We start from the raw sequence: 15,490 nt of genomic DNA, 5'->3' as shown, positions 1-15,490 counted from the left end.
ATCATATTCATCACTTATAAAATCATGCATATACATAAATTTTCTTAAAATCAAGCATGCAACGTATTTTCTATTAGCATAAAAATTCATGTTCATAATATCATATACATTTAAAACATGTCAATTTGTGATCAAGGCGCTGGCAGGATTGCTAACTCAACCCAGGTGCAAAATGAATTTTGCCCCTGGGAACTACTAATTGACCATTTTACCCCTGGACATCAAATTTTGACCTAAAGCCAACCAAACACCTCAAAACATAAATATATAAAATTCCTAGACGTAACCTCGAGTCCATGCATTAATTTCTATAATTCGTTTTAAAACTTGGACCGAGAACCCGGTTGTAACTCATACTCAACCAAACTTAAACCATAATTCGAAGACTCCTAATCAAACTCCATATGACCTAATTTAACTGCCAATAACCTCAGTCATAACGACATATCAACACCCAAACGAGTCATAAGAGATGAAACCACTACCCCACCCATATTGGGCTTGCGCCTAGGCGCTGACACTGTTGCGTTGCGGTGCTTGGTTAGCGCCTAGGCGCCCGGCATCAGCGCTGCAGCGCTACCAGCCCCGAAGATCTGGCGCTGCGGCGCCTAAAGGGCAGCGCCACGGCGTTAGCACTGCGCAACAAAATCCCAAACAACATTTGAAGCCAACCTCTACCCCAAGTTCAACTAGACTGGACCAGGCTCGAACCAAACCACCCTAAGATGTAACTGGACTCTCCTGGAATGACCTAACCCCAGGCCACAGCCCCATGCACGTGTGAACGTGCAAGTTCTCCCGAACCCCACCAAAATCTACTGTGACTATCCCCTTCGATCTATTCCTAGCCCGCAACTATCTGTGCTCGAGCCATCCTAAGCCATGTCCCGAACCCACCAGAGTCTAGTCCACAGCCTGGAACAACCCTTGCACCACTGCACACGAGCCATCGTCCGAACTAGCCAATAAGTGCACTAAACAACCCAACCGATCCGCCCCCTTACCTAGACTCGATCCCGATCTGATCTTGGCGTCTAATAACCTCCAAAACCTGCTGCAAATCGTCTCTCACACGACAAAGCCCGGCAGCCCCTTAGAACATATAAAAAACGTGAGTTACTTAAAAAGTGTAGGCATATTTCATGTCAAAATCGATTAAAACGTACACAACATGATACGAGTAAGATTTTCTCATGCAAAAACATACAACCCAACATATATTGATGTGAATAATCAGAAAAACGAGATATAGGCGTGCCTTAGCAGTTTTTACGCTCGAAAACCTTGATACCAACGCATAGAACGTGCACCAGAGAGACGGGGAGGGACTTCTTTGAAAAACCTAGAGAGAAATTCGAAAGTGGCTGTTGGAATAATTTCGAAAAAGCTGTTGGAGAGTGATGGAGGGGGCGTTCGAGTGGTTAGGAGGTAGGTTTAGGGTTAAGTGTAGGGTTTATATATATTAATAAGTGCTAATGGGTCTTAATTTAAAATAATGAGGTCTAAAAAGGCTTTTAGGCTCATTATGCAATAAAATAGTCCCATCGAGCCCAAAACACTCCGGAAAAATATTTTGTTTAGGTATATTTTTGAAAATATTGTTCGAAACCCTCAAAAAGTCTCCCGACTTGATAAAATTTACGTATCGGTTTAAAATATGACTCGATGACTAAAAATACCCTAGCAAGGCCTTTATGCATGAAACTTTAATAAACCATGCACTTATCACGTATTAAATGCATAAAAACAATTAAACACATATTTTAGTAAAAACCGTAAATTGCATGCAGTCAGGTTACATAGTTCGAATTTTCAAAACCTTACAACGTCTTTGTCCCTTCTCTAATCTTCCACCAATCTTAATCGATGCCTTCTGCAATCATACCAAGAGATTTCAAGTCTTAATTTGGTTGCGGTGGCTTATGGGTTTTGGGTGGCGGTTGCGGTGGCTTATGGGTTTTGGGTGGCGGTTGCGGGAATTGCTGCTACTTTTCTTCCAGATGGTGTCCTCGTTCACGGATGTTTCGACCTCCAGTAAACGTCAAAAATTTGAACATATAAATATCGATTTATCATTCTTACACTAGCAAGAAAAAATTAAGTCTTTTGATGGGACGATGACTCAGCTCATCTTGCTTGATCCATCCATGAGTTAAACTGCATCTATTATGATTTGACATTTTATTCTATGAAAATGTATGTCTTCCAAGGAATAAAAGCAACTTTGTGGATTAATGGATCATGTTTGGCAGGGAGCTTGAAATCAAGGAAGTATGAGGTTCTCGTACCCAGGAATTTCCAGCACAAGGTATGCTGACTTTTTTCAATCTACATCAATGGGTGCTGACCTAAAATATTCTTTTTCTGTTTAAGCTTTTTATATTGGGATTGATTTAAATTGCTACATGTTATTTTGGTAACAATAAATTTAGGATTGTTTGAGGCTCGAGCTCGAGCTTGGTTCGTTTAAGATTGTTTGAGGCTCGAGCTCGAGCTTGATCGAGCTTTTATTATCAGGCTTGAGCTTGGTTTGTTTTGAAATTACCAAGCTCGGGAAAAGCTCGAGCTCGGCTCGTTAAAAGCTCGTTTAGCATGTTAATCAAGCCAGGCTCGAGCTTGATTCATTAATAGCTCGTTTAGCATGATTAACAAGCCTAGCTTGAGCTCGGCTCGTTTTCGAGCTCGTAAAGCATAAAATTGAGCTCGAGCTTGAGTTTGATTCGAGCTTGTTAAAAATTAAATATATCTATAAACTAATTTTAAATCAGACATAAAAATATATATTCATTCATAAATAACCAAAACGACACAAATAAGAGATAAAAAAAAACATAAATCAATATATTATTGAACATTCCAAAATAATACATCTAGAATATTCATCATACACTGATATCACCATATAAATAACAATGAAATAATTTCACCCCTTTAATACTTCAACTAAGTCTGGTGAGAAAGTAGGGAGGACGTCAAAGAATCCATTAAAATCAGGTATCCTGCAAAGTTCATAATAACATTAGTACTAATATTTTTATTTGTCTTGTGTTTAATTCCTTTCATTAACATTAGTACTTATATTTTTATTTGTCAACTCAACAAATGAGTCAAACTCAAGCTTACGAGCCACCTAAACGAGCCGAGCTCGAGCTCGCGAGCCTATTATCAAACATGTTTGCGAGCTCACGAGCCGAATAACTTTAGGCTTGAGCTTGGTTTGATTACTTTTTCGAGCTCAAAATCGAGCTTGAGCTTGACTTGATATGATTAACAAACGAACTCAAACGAACTTTTTATCGAACCGAGCTTCGAATAGCTCGCAAACGGTTTGGTTCATTTACATCCCTAAATAAATTATACATTTGTCACGGAGTATCTAGTCATGAAAAAATATATATATGGATTCGATATACTGAGAATGTGTAGTCTTAAGAGCCGAAAGTAATCTTTAATATGAAAGTTTGAGGTTCTATTAATTTGCAGTTACTATTATTGTTTATTGAAACCTTATTTATAGGCTTGGATTAAAGATTTGGGAAAATCTGGTGGATTCTTGAAATTGGAAGGATTGATCTTAAGAAGAAAGAATATTGAGCTTGCAGACTATCCAGAGACAGGAGCAAACAACAATCATGATCCGAAGCCTCCCGGAAGGATATAATCGTCTTTTCACCAGGTCCGTTTCGACTAGTATAACTAAAAGGTCAGTCGATTTGAGCAAACATTTGCGAACATAGTAGCCATCACTCCAGAATACGAAATCTAACAAAGAGATTGATAAAAGTACCTTGATTTGCTCATGCGTTCCAAAGTTTGGTGCGAGAACAAAAATGACGGAAAAAAATTCATAAAAAGTGATCTATCGTACTTTTCAATTTGACAACAAAAAATAAAAAGGAATTACATAAAACAATATAAAATTAAAATCATACTCCTGGCCCTATAAACCCGTCGAACCGGAAGATTTACACTGTAAACAAATGTATTTGCTAATGCTGAGGTAGAGCTGGTCTTTTTTCCAACATGTCGTAATGAAGAACAAAATTTTCCTGCAAATGTTTATACAGTCAATTGTGTATTCAACTACAACAAGTAATTACTAATGGCACTTATAAATGACTTGGGGATTTCTTTGATAAATGGATCGATTCATATCAAAAGGGTACACCATGTTGAAAAATGATGCACTAGATAATCCCGATTGGTTTGGGCTGAGGCTTGTATGAGTTACATTAATAAACAAGATACTCTTTCAGTTTCAGTAACTGACTAAACAGAAGATTGTAACAGGAACAGAATCTCAAACCTTGCGAATTGTCTCCCACGTGTTTGGATCAAAACAAATATAAGAGCCCCTTTCACATGTGTTTGTCTTCACAAGAGGCTCCATATTAGTAACCCTCATGTACCAACAACGGTGCTCCCTGTGGTAGAACCAGCTTCTGTTATATCTGATTGCCAACATTAAAAGCAGAAGAATTAAAAAGTATAAAAAATTAAATAAATAAAAGTTGCTAATTGCCAACATTAAAAGCAGAAGAAACAAGTAAGCAAACAAGAAATTGGTAAATCATTGCATATAACATACAACTCATTAGCGGCATATAGTTGGGCTTCGTCCTTTGGCATACTGCATAAAATCCACAATAGATAACAAATGTCATATTTTATGTTACTGATAAAGAGATCAATTTGGAGAACGAAAAGACTTGCCTATAAAAAATATAGAACAATGTGTCTAATTGGCACTTCGAGAAGTACACTTGCTGCAGCCAACCAAAAAAATTTTCAGCAAGGCGGAAATGATAGAAGTAAAGCGGGTAGAAAATAGGATATTAGGAAAACTCACACTAAGAGGTGGCGGTTGTTTAGTATAGTAACATTGTGGCACAATGAACTCCGGATCTCCCTTGGCAGGCTCATCTGACCATGGGGAAGCAAACGTCTTGTAGAGATTTTCAGTGGAATTCAAGTTCAATCCTAGTGTAGTCAGGTCAATTCCAAGAGCAAGAGATGTCAAATCAGGGTCACTCATCCTTATGACATTTAACAGACCGTGCAAACCATAAAGGTCAGGAGCTGTCTGTGCAGCCTGCATTTGTTTCATTCCCTGTTCCCTATATTGTTGACTAACGGGAGGAATCTGCTGAAGTCGAAATAGAGATTGATTCTGATGCTGCTGATACTGCTGTAAAAGTTGGTCGTATGAACCAATGCCGGACACTGAACTGGGAGAATTCAGAGGTCTCAATCCTAAGCCTTGGGGTCCACCACTCTAGATCATGTAAAACGACGCATCATAATACATTTTATTGTACGAAAACATTAGCTGTAACAAAATAGCAAGAAAGGAGACAACAATGTCATCTACAAACCTTCCTTCACAATCCACAAATTATTAACTGATTGTTTGATATATCTGATAAAACAACTAATAGATAAGAGACTCGTTACAAAATGCAATTTAATAAGCAAGCTGAAAAGGTAGAACGCAAAAAACTTCCATGCAGATATCCATATATATGTCTCCTGTTATTTCTATGCTCCAAAGAAAAAGTACTGGGAAAAAGACTACAAAATGAGCTACATTGCTTGAGCAAATATTAATATCTCACACTTGGAAAACACAGTTTAATAAATTATTGTGCTGGTTTATGTTTACGGTTGAATGTCAACTTAAGAGCCAGTGAGACAACCTGCGCATGATAGTTGGAATTCGATGACGGGAAAATCTCTAAACTATGTAAATGGAGTAGATCCTGGTTATTCACATTTGAAAAAGGTCCACCAGTGACGCTGGCTGAAGGAGTATGTTGTTGCTGCTGCTGTGGCCGATGAGATGAAAATGTTGGCCCAAAATTGAAACCAGCGGATCGCCCCATCTGCATTTTGAAATGGATTGAGGAAGACTGAAGATGATTGTTAATCTAAATACACATCTATTAGCGAATTTCTCACAGAAAAATGTTGAGGTTGCATCATAGATACAGAACTATCATGAAGTTGTTCTTTCTGGTGCAGGTCCATTGAATAATCAGCATTGCCACCTGTGTAAAATCTAAAAAAATATTAACAAAATTGCTAAAATCGATCCAGAAGTTTTTTCAGGCATCCACACCGAAGTTTTAAAGGCTATACTATACTAATAGAAAAGGCCGACGACAGGTTATTAGTGAGAATCTTTTTTTCTACAAGTAGCATAATATTGAGTATCAAAAGACGATGATACCCTCACTGTCCATCTGTTCTATCTTGAAAAAAAAAAATAGGAGGGCGTCCATTATAACTGTGTCAACGGATAACCATTTCAAATGGCCAATATAAAGAATCATAGCGCCATTGAGATTAAATGAACAAAAAACATGACAAAAGATACCCCGAACAAACTATATCTGAAACATCTAAATTAAAAGTTAATGGGTATGCTCAATAAGGATGACCAATTCAATGATGCAGATGAACAGAGCAGAACACAGCGTGTGAAATGTTGATTGTCGAACAAATTGAAGAGCACAACTGCTGAAACTTTAAGACATATTTGTGCGAGAGTATTAGATTACACTCAACCCATCTAGCAAATCATACTATATAAAAGTGTGCAGAGGATATATTGGCCAAAATGTTGAATTTGAAAATCACGACAAGATGTACATTGCTTCCAATTACCAAAAAATTTTTAAAAAGAAACACCAGCAATGACAAGCAACAATCAAAGCCTCGTCAAAAGTTTTCTACAAGATCAACATATTCTAATTCAAAGACATTTCCATATATATGTTGTTTTATAAAGCCAATTCTTGTTTAAGCAAAAGAGAAAAATATAAACTTCGAGAACGTGAAAAGAAAAAATGTTAAATGATACACATTTGTAACTGGGTAAACGAATTTCAAGTTCTTCATCTCTGACTAAATGAGTTAAAGACCAATTGCAGAAGAATAAACAAACTAAAAACCCAACGACAATATAAAAGTTTCATCTCTTCTCAGTTCTCATTGCCTATTCTTCTTACTTGTCTAACTTGTTTGAGGACAACTACGCATGAAATGGATCAACTTTTCTTTGATAAGATTGACGTAAACATATGTAGGCACCTTTAAATCCAGGCAACGCTGGAAAATCTTCATTTTGAATGCTGAACTCTTGATTTTGTTGAACAATAGGGCCAAGGCCTTGTTTCCGTAGGGGACCTGAAAGATGGGATTATATTGCTTACAGCAGAAACACATCAGCAAAAAAAAGTTTTACATAAAATAAATCTATCTACTCAGTTACCAAGTTGTCCTTGAGGACCTCCAGAAGAACTAGGGTGACTAGTCAGTTGAGGGAAATCATTGATATCAAAAGAGGCACCATCATGGGTATTCACATCATTTAAGATACCCATACTATTTAGATTATTGACAGCTTGAACGAGGTTTTGAGATAAGGGACCACCAGCACTAGGATAGGAATTTCCTAACATGGATAGTACCTGTGGGGAACCTGAACACCCAAACTGTCAGAATTGCAGTCCTTAAGCAAGTAACATTATACTCCCACCTAAAATAAACATAATCAAGATTGATTTATTCAAAGATATACATTATAAGTTATGCACGTGAAATTTTTATCTTATGTACACAAAATGTCGCAGAGCATGAGGAACTGTTGAAAGAAAACAACATATATATACATTAAAAGTTATGCAGCAACAAGCGATTTCTGCTGTTACTAAAACTATAACTGATAGTAATATTGAATTCAAATATTTTAAGTCGTACAACCGCTCAAACGACATGTTTCGACATTGGGCCAATTACACAAGACATGAAGAACAATCGTTGATTAAAACACATACCCTCACAGATAACTATTCCACTTTCCAAGTCCTGATAATAAAAAATGGAACGAATATGACTCCAAGTGCATGTTGCGATGTAAAAATTATAATTGATGACATGATACAATTTAAATATTTTGAACTTAATAGGAGCTCTAACACCACATTTCAATCATAGTGCCATGTCAGGGGCTATGCATGACAATAATGACATTTTTTACTTGTCAAAAAATTGAATACTAAAGGGTGAATTCAGTTTGTGGTATAGATGTTGGATTACTAAGTATTCACTTTATATCTTGTATTAGGTTGACTGTAGCTCACCAAGCTTGCATTGCGGACACAATTTGTTGATAAATTGTCACATTATCGACATGGGAACTCTTGTCAAAAATTACATAGTCTTCTTGATAAGCCATGTTGTTTGCCTTAATATCCCTTTACTAAAAGTATAGCAACACAAGCTCCACTAAGCCATATAAATTTACCAACACAACAGTTGAAACCAGCCCTCCTCTATCTACACCATCACCATCGTAGTCGAAGGTTGATTGGCAATGCAAAATGATGAAGAGGAAATGAAAGGTGGTTCAAAACTCTAATGGTTTCCAAGTGGATCATGGAGCACAGTATGGTCACAGGTCATAATGGTGGCTAGTGGCAACAATTCCGGTGACTGGCAAATGGCAATAATATATGGCTCCTCCGCAAACATGATCAACCAAAAATTCATTAATTGTGAAGTAGTCGTTTGAAAAGGGTGATACAACTTTGTCGAGGGTGTAGAAAAGGAAGTAGAAAAAGATGAAAGAAGAAAGAGAAAAAAGACAAAAAATTAGAAATATGGTTGCAAGACTGTCTTTTAGCAAACACTTCATTACAATTTCATTTTTTGCAAAACATAAATTTTATGAAAACGGACTCTAATCACACAAGTCCAATGCACGGTTAATTGGGACGCAAGGTGCACTAAAACGTTAAGGTATCTTGGGGCCTGAGGAGCAAGGAGATGCGCACGATTTATCGAAGTAAAGCAAATTTGGCATAAATTAAAAAATTCCACATATGTAGTGATTACTATAATATTACATATATTAAATATATTTCACAAACATATCAAACTATATAAATAAAAAATCCATTAATAAATAATGTTGCGTAAATAACAACTAAAGAAAAATATCAATCATCCCGAATTCATTAATGTCTCGCTAAGGAATAGAACTTCAGTAAGGGTTGACGGCTGCCTGATTGGAATCGGTAGAAAGCGAGAAATCAAACCTGTTTTTTTGCACTTAGTATTTCTTACTCAGTGTAATAGTGTAATTATAGTCTGAAGTTTAAGGCAGACTGTGGGAGATCAAGAGTCTACATGTAACATGCCAATAAATGCACGCAAGATATTCTGGTTATTAAATAGTTAAGGGCTTTAGTAATTGGGCCTCAAAATTGATTAGGCTTGGCCTTATTAGTTGTGTAACGCCTTATACATCCATAAGGCGCGCTTTTCTAGGCCTCACATAGGCCTTGCGCCTTAGCCTTTAAGCGCTTGTCTTAAGCCATGTGTTTGGAAGGTTACACAGGCGAATGAGGTTCGTGTGGGCTGTGCTTAACACCTAGGTGTAGCCAGGCGCTCGTTTTTAAAGATATGGTCCAATGAACAACTTAAACCGATAATTTCACATGGATTGTAATCCAAAATACTAATGTCTTTGAGTTAATTAATGAATAAATTATACTTCTACTATTCATGTCACAGTATTGAATCAAAATTTGTGAGTTGATTAATGAATAAATGATACTTCTACTATTCATGTCACAATATTGAAGCAAAATTAGGATCCAATAACCAAGCCAATCAAATGTCAGATTTAATTAAACATGTGAATTCTTTTTAACTTACACTGAATGGCTAGGGTAACATGGTCTTAAAACATTAAAAACCATAAACTGATAATTTCACATGGATTGTGACAAATTTAAATGAGTTGAAGCAGAAACCAATAATGTTATCCAAAAGGCATTCTAATGCACATCTCAAACAATAAGGCACTAGTTACAGCAGAGAGTTATGATCGGATTGAAAATGCATTGTGAAGTACCTTGCTGAAGCACACCACCCATTAATCTATTTTGTCCCTGCACATTTAGATTTCCAGAACCGCTGTTGGCAGTTAAATTTAGGCGAGAAGTAAGCCCAGGAACAGAGAGTCCTCCAGCTGAGCTAATATTTCTGCCCATGTTTCCGCCACCAATTATGTTCCCCATGGAGTTTGTAATCCGTTGCCCTGCATTTCCCAGAGCAGGAGACACTCCCAAACCTATAACAGCAGTTCGATTACCAATTGCAGCAGAGGTTGGGAGAATCCCAGGGATAGAACCTCCAACTCCGTTGGTGCTGCTACTATACCCCTGGTTGCCAACAACACTTATACCACCTCTATTTGGCAGCCCCGAATGGCCATGCACACTATTATGAGAAATCTGTAGATCAAAGACAACAAACAAGGAGTTCATCACAAGCCGTGTGTGTATAATTCGGTAAATAATCACATAATAGGCACGTGTCAGATGGCTCAAAATACCAATAAAATTTTCTAACTCTCTTTCTGCATGACATAATGATTTTTTTAACTCTCTCTCCTTTGAATATATTCTCAACTCCCTACTCACATCCTTTAGCATCAAGAATTCATATGCATAATGTAAAAGTAAAACCTCACCTGTGAAAGGGCAACCGGAAGGTTATTTGAAACAAACCGTTGACCAGAAAGGTTGCCAGCAGCTTGTTGCACCCCGGTTGAAGGAATGTTATTCAAGACTGTATTTCGTGATCCAAGTGAACCAGGTAAGTTAGGAACATTGAAGTTTCCATGAATGTTGTGCAATCCCTGAATATTTCCTGTAAAAGAGGGTTCGCTGCTATAGGAGAATTTTGAGAGTATAAAGAAGTGATCGTTGCAGCAAACAGCATACCACTGCTATGAAAAACAGGAGAGCCACCACCAGACTGTGTAGAGAAAGATGGAGAAAAAGAGCGTCCTGTGCTGTCGGAGAGATTTGAAGATGACCCATTAAGTGTCTGCAGTTACAGAGTAAAAGAATTTATAAATAATTGACTACATGATTGTGAGACCTCAACACAAAAAATTTTATGTAATAAACAACCCTCATCCATTTAAAGGTAAGTTTTTATATGATCAGTACAGTATTTACCCCCACTACTTAGCATAGGAAAAAGAGGATTCAACTAAACTGGAACCGTTGTCTCAGGATTCATATTGATTACAGCGCAACCAAGAAGTACAAGATAGTTGAGGGATTTGGGAGAGTCAAAAGCATCCAAAGCGTTTTACAGTTGCAGTACATGGGGTTGATCCTTTGATTCAGGTAAATAAGTAAAAAAACATGAGCGTTAAAATCTTCATTCCCATTCCCCCACAAAGTACAACCAATGTATCTCAAAAAATGCTGCAGGGAGATAATCCCACCACCACATAAAAATCTCGAGCTGACATTAAAAAATATTATATCACTACCGTAGGAACTAATGACCTATGTAGACATGTCATAAATCCATGCAAATTAAATGCCACGGTACTTGTTGTGTATCCCAGTATGTCACAGAAAGCAATACAAGAGATTCTCTCATAAGTCATATCTGAATATGCAAGTCCTTTCAGCAAATAGATATATAATCCATTCAAAATGTAAAACAGAGGTTTCAGAAACAAAAAGATACCAACACAGCAAAGATGCTTTTAGGGAACAGACTGCTAGACTATAGTTGAAACTTGAACTCGTATCATAAGTGCTACAAAGTGCTCATTCATTCTTGCACATCTACAGCTTATTATCACCCATGAAACTCACTTATCATCGCACAAACAGAAAAATAAACATATTGCAGTTGGCACCATATTTCTCAACCATAATATATGAGCATACATCTTTTATGTTATCTTTAGAAAAATTGTTATTTGAAAACCAAACTCAGAGTGAAAAATTTTAGTCATCGCTTAAAAGTATATTGAGACATGCTATAGAAAAATCAATGAAGGGAAAAGAGCATCAATAAATCATAGGTGCATATTCACGTTATCAATTCATCAAGATGGCATCATTATGTAAAGATCATACATTTACTAGATTGATTAACCTTCAATCAAATCACAACAAAATCAGATTGTTCAATCGAAATCATCAATATCAAATAGATCATGGAGAAGAATAATCACATTTAAAGATACCAGCGGTAGTGTTCAAAGTAAAAGAACACAAAAAAAATAAAAAAATATATATTCACGTTTCTAAAGATTATCATCTGGTATCAACAAATACATATCTGTTGTGGATGAAGGATCATTACGTTAGGTAACCCCGACATTTTGAGACAGTCAAGAGGTCATGAAGATAATTTTCCCTTGCTAAGAAGCAGCTTTCTTTTTTCCTTTTAAGTAAGAAAGATTTCCAAATGTGATTCGAGCCCGATTCCTCTTAATTCACTGGACAGAGAGAGAGAGAGAGAGAGAGAGAGAGAGTAATTGAAGCAACCATCAAAACAAGGAGCTGCAATTAAATCTATCATTGCAGAAAAAACAGATAAAAGCTAGAAGGTGAGATAGAATTTCAGAAATTGAATCAGAAAGAAAGACTCATAATATCATGAACAGAGCGGAGTAGAGATGAACCCCTGGGAGTTCTAGAGATCCTAGGCACAGTTGAACATAAACAATCAATTTACAACAAAAACAGGTTCAAGAAAATTAAATTGGCATATAACATATGAAAAATAAAATAACATATAATAGAGAACACCAACACCTTTAAATATAATATGGATAAAACGTTATATCTATCCACAAAGTATCCCTTTCTTGTCCTTTATTGGCATTCTTTGTTTATAAATGCAAAGGAAACGACAAGAATGCACAAGAAAACAAGTCCTATAATAACTGCTTCACTTAAGTCACAGAATTTTCACAAGTGATGAGATTCAGATCCTCGGTTTTCCTTAAGGATGCATTTGGAATCTTGGATTGAGGTATTTGAAACATGGATTTCAAGTACATGAATTCAAATCCATTTGATGAATATATAATCATATTAGGTAAAAAATAATAATTTCAAGTCCACCTTATATTAATTTAGGCAAATGTAATAGTAATTGAGATAGATATGAAATGCACCTAAAATAGGAGTCATTTCGAATCTAACATTCAAATCCATTCTTAAATCAAATTCCTCCATTCATATTAAATCCATCCATCCAAACATAACCTAAACAAGTTGATAAATTCATAAATCTACAGAAGATGAGCTCTAGAGAAGTCAATAGATTAAGACCCAACTGAAAAGGGACAATAGAGATCCTAGTTCACTAATTCCCCAAAAGATCCAACCAATAATTATCCTACGAGCTGCCGAGCTTCCATTCTAATATAACTCTAACTGTGCCGCCCTGATAAGATAGTAAAATGATGGTCCAAAAATAATCGACCAGAACAGTTATGTGCCCAATGTATCACAATCAAAAAATACCATGGCCAAAAATACTCCATTATAAGAAGAAACACAGAAAATGTTTGTAATGCTGGAAAAATGGAGAATCTGAAAACGCAGCTCCGTGAAGACAACACAAAATTAAACTTCACATCCATGGAGACTCTCATTTTGCCAACTGCAAAGTAATCAGTAACAGTATCAACAAAATTTCGAGAACTAAAACAAAGAAGTCGATTTTCAATCTTAAAAAACCATCACTTATGGTAAATAAAAAGCCAAATTCAATCTGGAGAACAAACCATGTGCATGAAAACAAAGGAAAAAATCACCCGAATCTCAAGAACAAGCCTAGGTACAGCAAAAAAAATGGCATTATTCGTTAAGAACAGAAACCATGTATGCAACAATCCACTGGCCAAAAATAAGAATAATAAACGATAAATTGAAACCTAGATAACAACGTATTCCCGAAGCTCAACAAGTCCACCTAGAAAACACAAGAACAAGTAAATAAACATAATCAAAGCATAAAAAAGAGGAAGTAAACACTGACCTCGAATAGAATATAACTCAAAACGATCTGCTAATTGCGATAGGTCTGAAAAATTGAAGTGAGAGAGAATATGGGGAAAACAGAAACACAAATGAAATGGATTGCTATTACGAACGAGGCCAAACCCCTAAAGCACACAAGTGACTAAAACACGAGGAATAAAAGCGCAACTTTTGCGTCAAAAAATAAAACACACATTTAGTTATTATTTTTAACTAGGCATATTTGTAATTTATATTTTATAAAATGATTTCAAATAAATATTATAGAAAGTAAATTGTATATTTTTTATTTAGCTAAAATTTTGATTTATATATAAATATTTTTCTCATTAATAATTTTGAAAAAATATTCAAATAAATATGTTTGTGATTTAAAAAAGTTGATATTTTATTTACGTAAAAATTTATTGAATATGATATTTTAACAAATGTTTAACTAAAAATTAATTTAAATTTTCAATATATATTTAAAATGCGAAACCCATCGAGACAAATACCAATCAAACCCCCACATAATGTGTCACATGCTTTTAACGTAACAAATCAGATTATTAAAAACGACATAGAAGGGTTTTTTTTATTAATTTAAAAATAAAAAATTATTTCAAAAATACTTCAAAATAAAATAAATTTGAAAAATACTTAAACCGTTGTCGACAACAACGGACGCTGATGTTGCCTGTGAGGTGGAGCGTCTGTGCAAATAGGACGATAAAATAGAATAACATTGGCTTTGCAAATAGGATTAAGATGATTCTTGGACCTTTAGAAATTTGATTTTAATATCTACGATATTGGTTGCAAGCATGAGATAAAAATCTTGTCACAATTTGATTCAAATTAAGCAACAAATAAAGTTATCAAATGAGTGATAGTTTTACCATACTCTAGCATTTTAACTATATCTCTCAAATTACTTGGTCAAATTGTAAAAAAAAAAAAACCCACAATTCAAACAACTCAATTATGTACATGTTTTATTTTATGTGGAAAAACAAAATCGGATGGGAAGATTTTCAAAAATGATGTGTATGATGACATAATTTCTTGAAACACCAATGAAGACTTATGTGTACAAAATAATATTTGATTTGTGGTTGTCTCTCCAAATTTGGCTATAAATAGGTGATGCGAACACGGGTGGTCAAGCTCCAAGGAAAGCATGGGATCCGTTAGAGTTTCCAGAGGGACCAATCACGAGGGGATGTCTGAAGAGGTTCAAAGAAGCATTGAATGGGCTTATGAGCTATCAAGGAGGGTTTGCGTGCAAGGAGCAAAGTGCCGAAGGGTTCTTGATGCATGGGAATGAGTTCGGGAACCAAAGGAATATTATTCAAGCATATTTTGAAAGACCGAGGCTACACGGACCTGTACATGGGGTCCGTGTACATCACACCCAAGAATGAAGAAATCCCGAGTCTACACGGACCCGAGCACGGACCTATACACGGGGTCTGTGTCCTATGTTTTCCGCAAAGGCCGATTCTACACGGACCCCCTTCCGGACCTCTACACGAGGTCCGTGTCCCTTCGCAGATTTGGTGCAGATTTTCCTTTTTTAGAGTTTTGATTTGTTTGGTAATTAGATATGGACATCTTTTTTGATATGT

At 36.0% G+C, this 15,490-nt stretch overlaps 2 protein-coding genes and 1 non-coding gene across 5 annotated transcripts; 2 read left to right on the top strand and 1 right to left on the bottom strand.

Annotated features, from left to right (window-relative positions):
• The first annotated feature begins 1,814 nt into the window (after nt 1-1,814).
• Nucleotides 1,815-3,690, top strand: LOC142530861 (uncharacterized). Its single transcript, XM_075636742.1, has 3 exons — nt 1,815-2,034; nt 2,253-2,308; nt 3,518-3,690. The coding sequence occupies exons 1-3, from the start codon at nt 1,923-1,925 to the stop codon at nt 3,659-3,661; spliced, it is 312 nt and encodes a 103-aa protein (XP_075492857.1). The 5' UTR covers nt 1,815-1,922; the 3' UTR covers nt 3,662-3,690.
• Nucleotides 3,691-3,792: 102 nt separating this feature from the next.
• LOC142530845 (putative NOT transcription complex subunit VIP2) lies at nt 3,793-14,021 on the bottom strand. 3 transcript variants are annotated; one of them, XM_075636721.1, is made up of 15 exons: nt 13,879-14,008; nt 13,362-13,500; nt 12,190-12,325; nt 10,797-10,902; nt 10,544-10,722; nt 9,923-10,304; nt 7,274-7,483; nt 7,093-7,188; nt 5,959-6,047; nt 5,697-5,882; nt 4,850-5,275; nt 4,714-4,766; nt 4,589-4,630; nt 4,307-4,451; nt 3,793-4,049 (listed from the first exon to the last, which is right to left on the bottom strand). In XM_075636721.1, the coding sequence occupies exons 3-15, from the start codon at nt 12,205-12,207 to the stop codon at nt 3,990-3,992; spliced, it is 1,992 nt and encodes a 663-aa protein (XP_075492836.1). In that variant the 5' UTR covers nt 12,208-12,325; nt 13,362-13,500; nt 13,879-14,008; the 3' UTR covers nt 3,793-3,989. The 3 variants fall into 3 exon arrangements, with proteins under 3 accessions (XP_075492836.1, XP_075492827.1, XP_075492845.1); XM_075636712.1 differs by lacking the exon at nt 13,362-13,500 and having other exon boundaries at nt 13,879-14,021; XM_075636730.1 differs by lacking the exons at nt 13,362-13,500; nt 13,879-14,008 and adding an exon at nt 13,775-13,797.
• Nucleotides 10,797-10,877, top strand: LOC142538180 (small nucleolar RNA snoR35). Its single transcript, XR_012818717.1, has one exon. It is a non-coding gene; the product is annotated as a small nucleolar RNA snoR35 (small nucleolar RNA).
• Nucleotides 14,022-15,490: the final 1,469 nt, after the last annotated feature.

The sequence above is a fragment of the Primulina tabacum genome, chromosome 2 (genome assembly GCF_025594145.1).
Source record: "Primulina tabacum isolate GXHZ01 chromosome 2, ASM2559414v2, whole genome shotgun sequence".
In the NCBI taxonomy this organism is placed as follows: Eukaryota; Viridiplantae; Streptophyta; class Magnoliopsida; order Lamiales; family Gesneriaceae; genus Primulina; species Primulina tabacum.
This window is presented reverse-complemented; position numbering and strand designations above follow the sequence as displayed.

Coding starts and splice junctions, on each gene's coding strand:
- LOC142530845 (XM_075636712.1), bottom strand. Junction 6,048..7,092: donor AGCGTTGCCTGGATTTAAAG/GTGCCTACATAT, acceptor GATTTTACACAG/GTGGCAATGCTGATTATTCA. Junction 4,050..4,306: donor CGTGGGAGACAATTCGCAAG/GTTTGAGATTCT, acceptor AAACATTTGCAG/GAAAATTTTGTTCTTCATTA.
- LOC142530861 (XM_075636742.1), top strand. CDS start 1,923: ATGGGTTTTGGGTGGCGGTTGCGGTGGCTTATGGGTTTTGGGTGGCGG. Junction 2,035..2,252: donor CACGGATGTTTCGACCTCCA/GTAAACGTCAAA, acceptor CATGTTTGGCAG/GGAGCTTGAAATCAAGGAAG. Junction 2,309..3,517: donor CCAGGAATTTCCAGCACAAG/GTATGCTGACTT, acceptor CCTTATTTATAG/GCTTGGATTAAAGATTTGGG.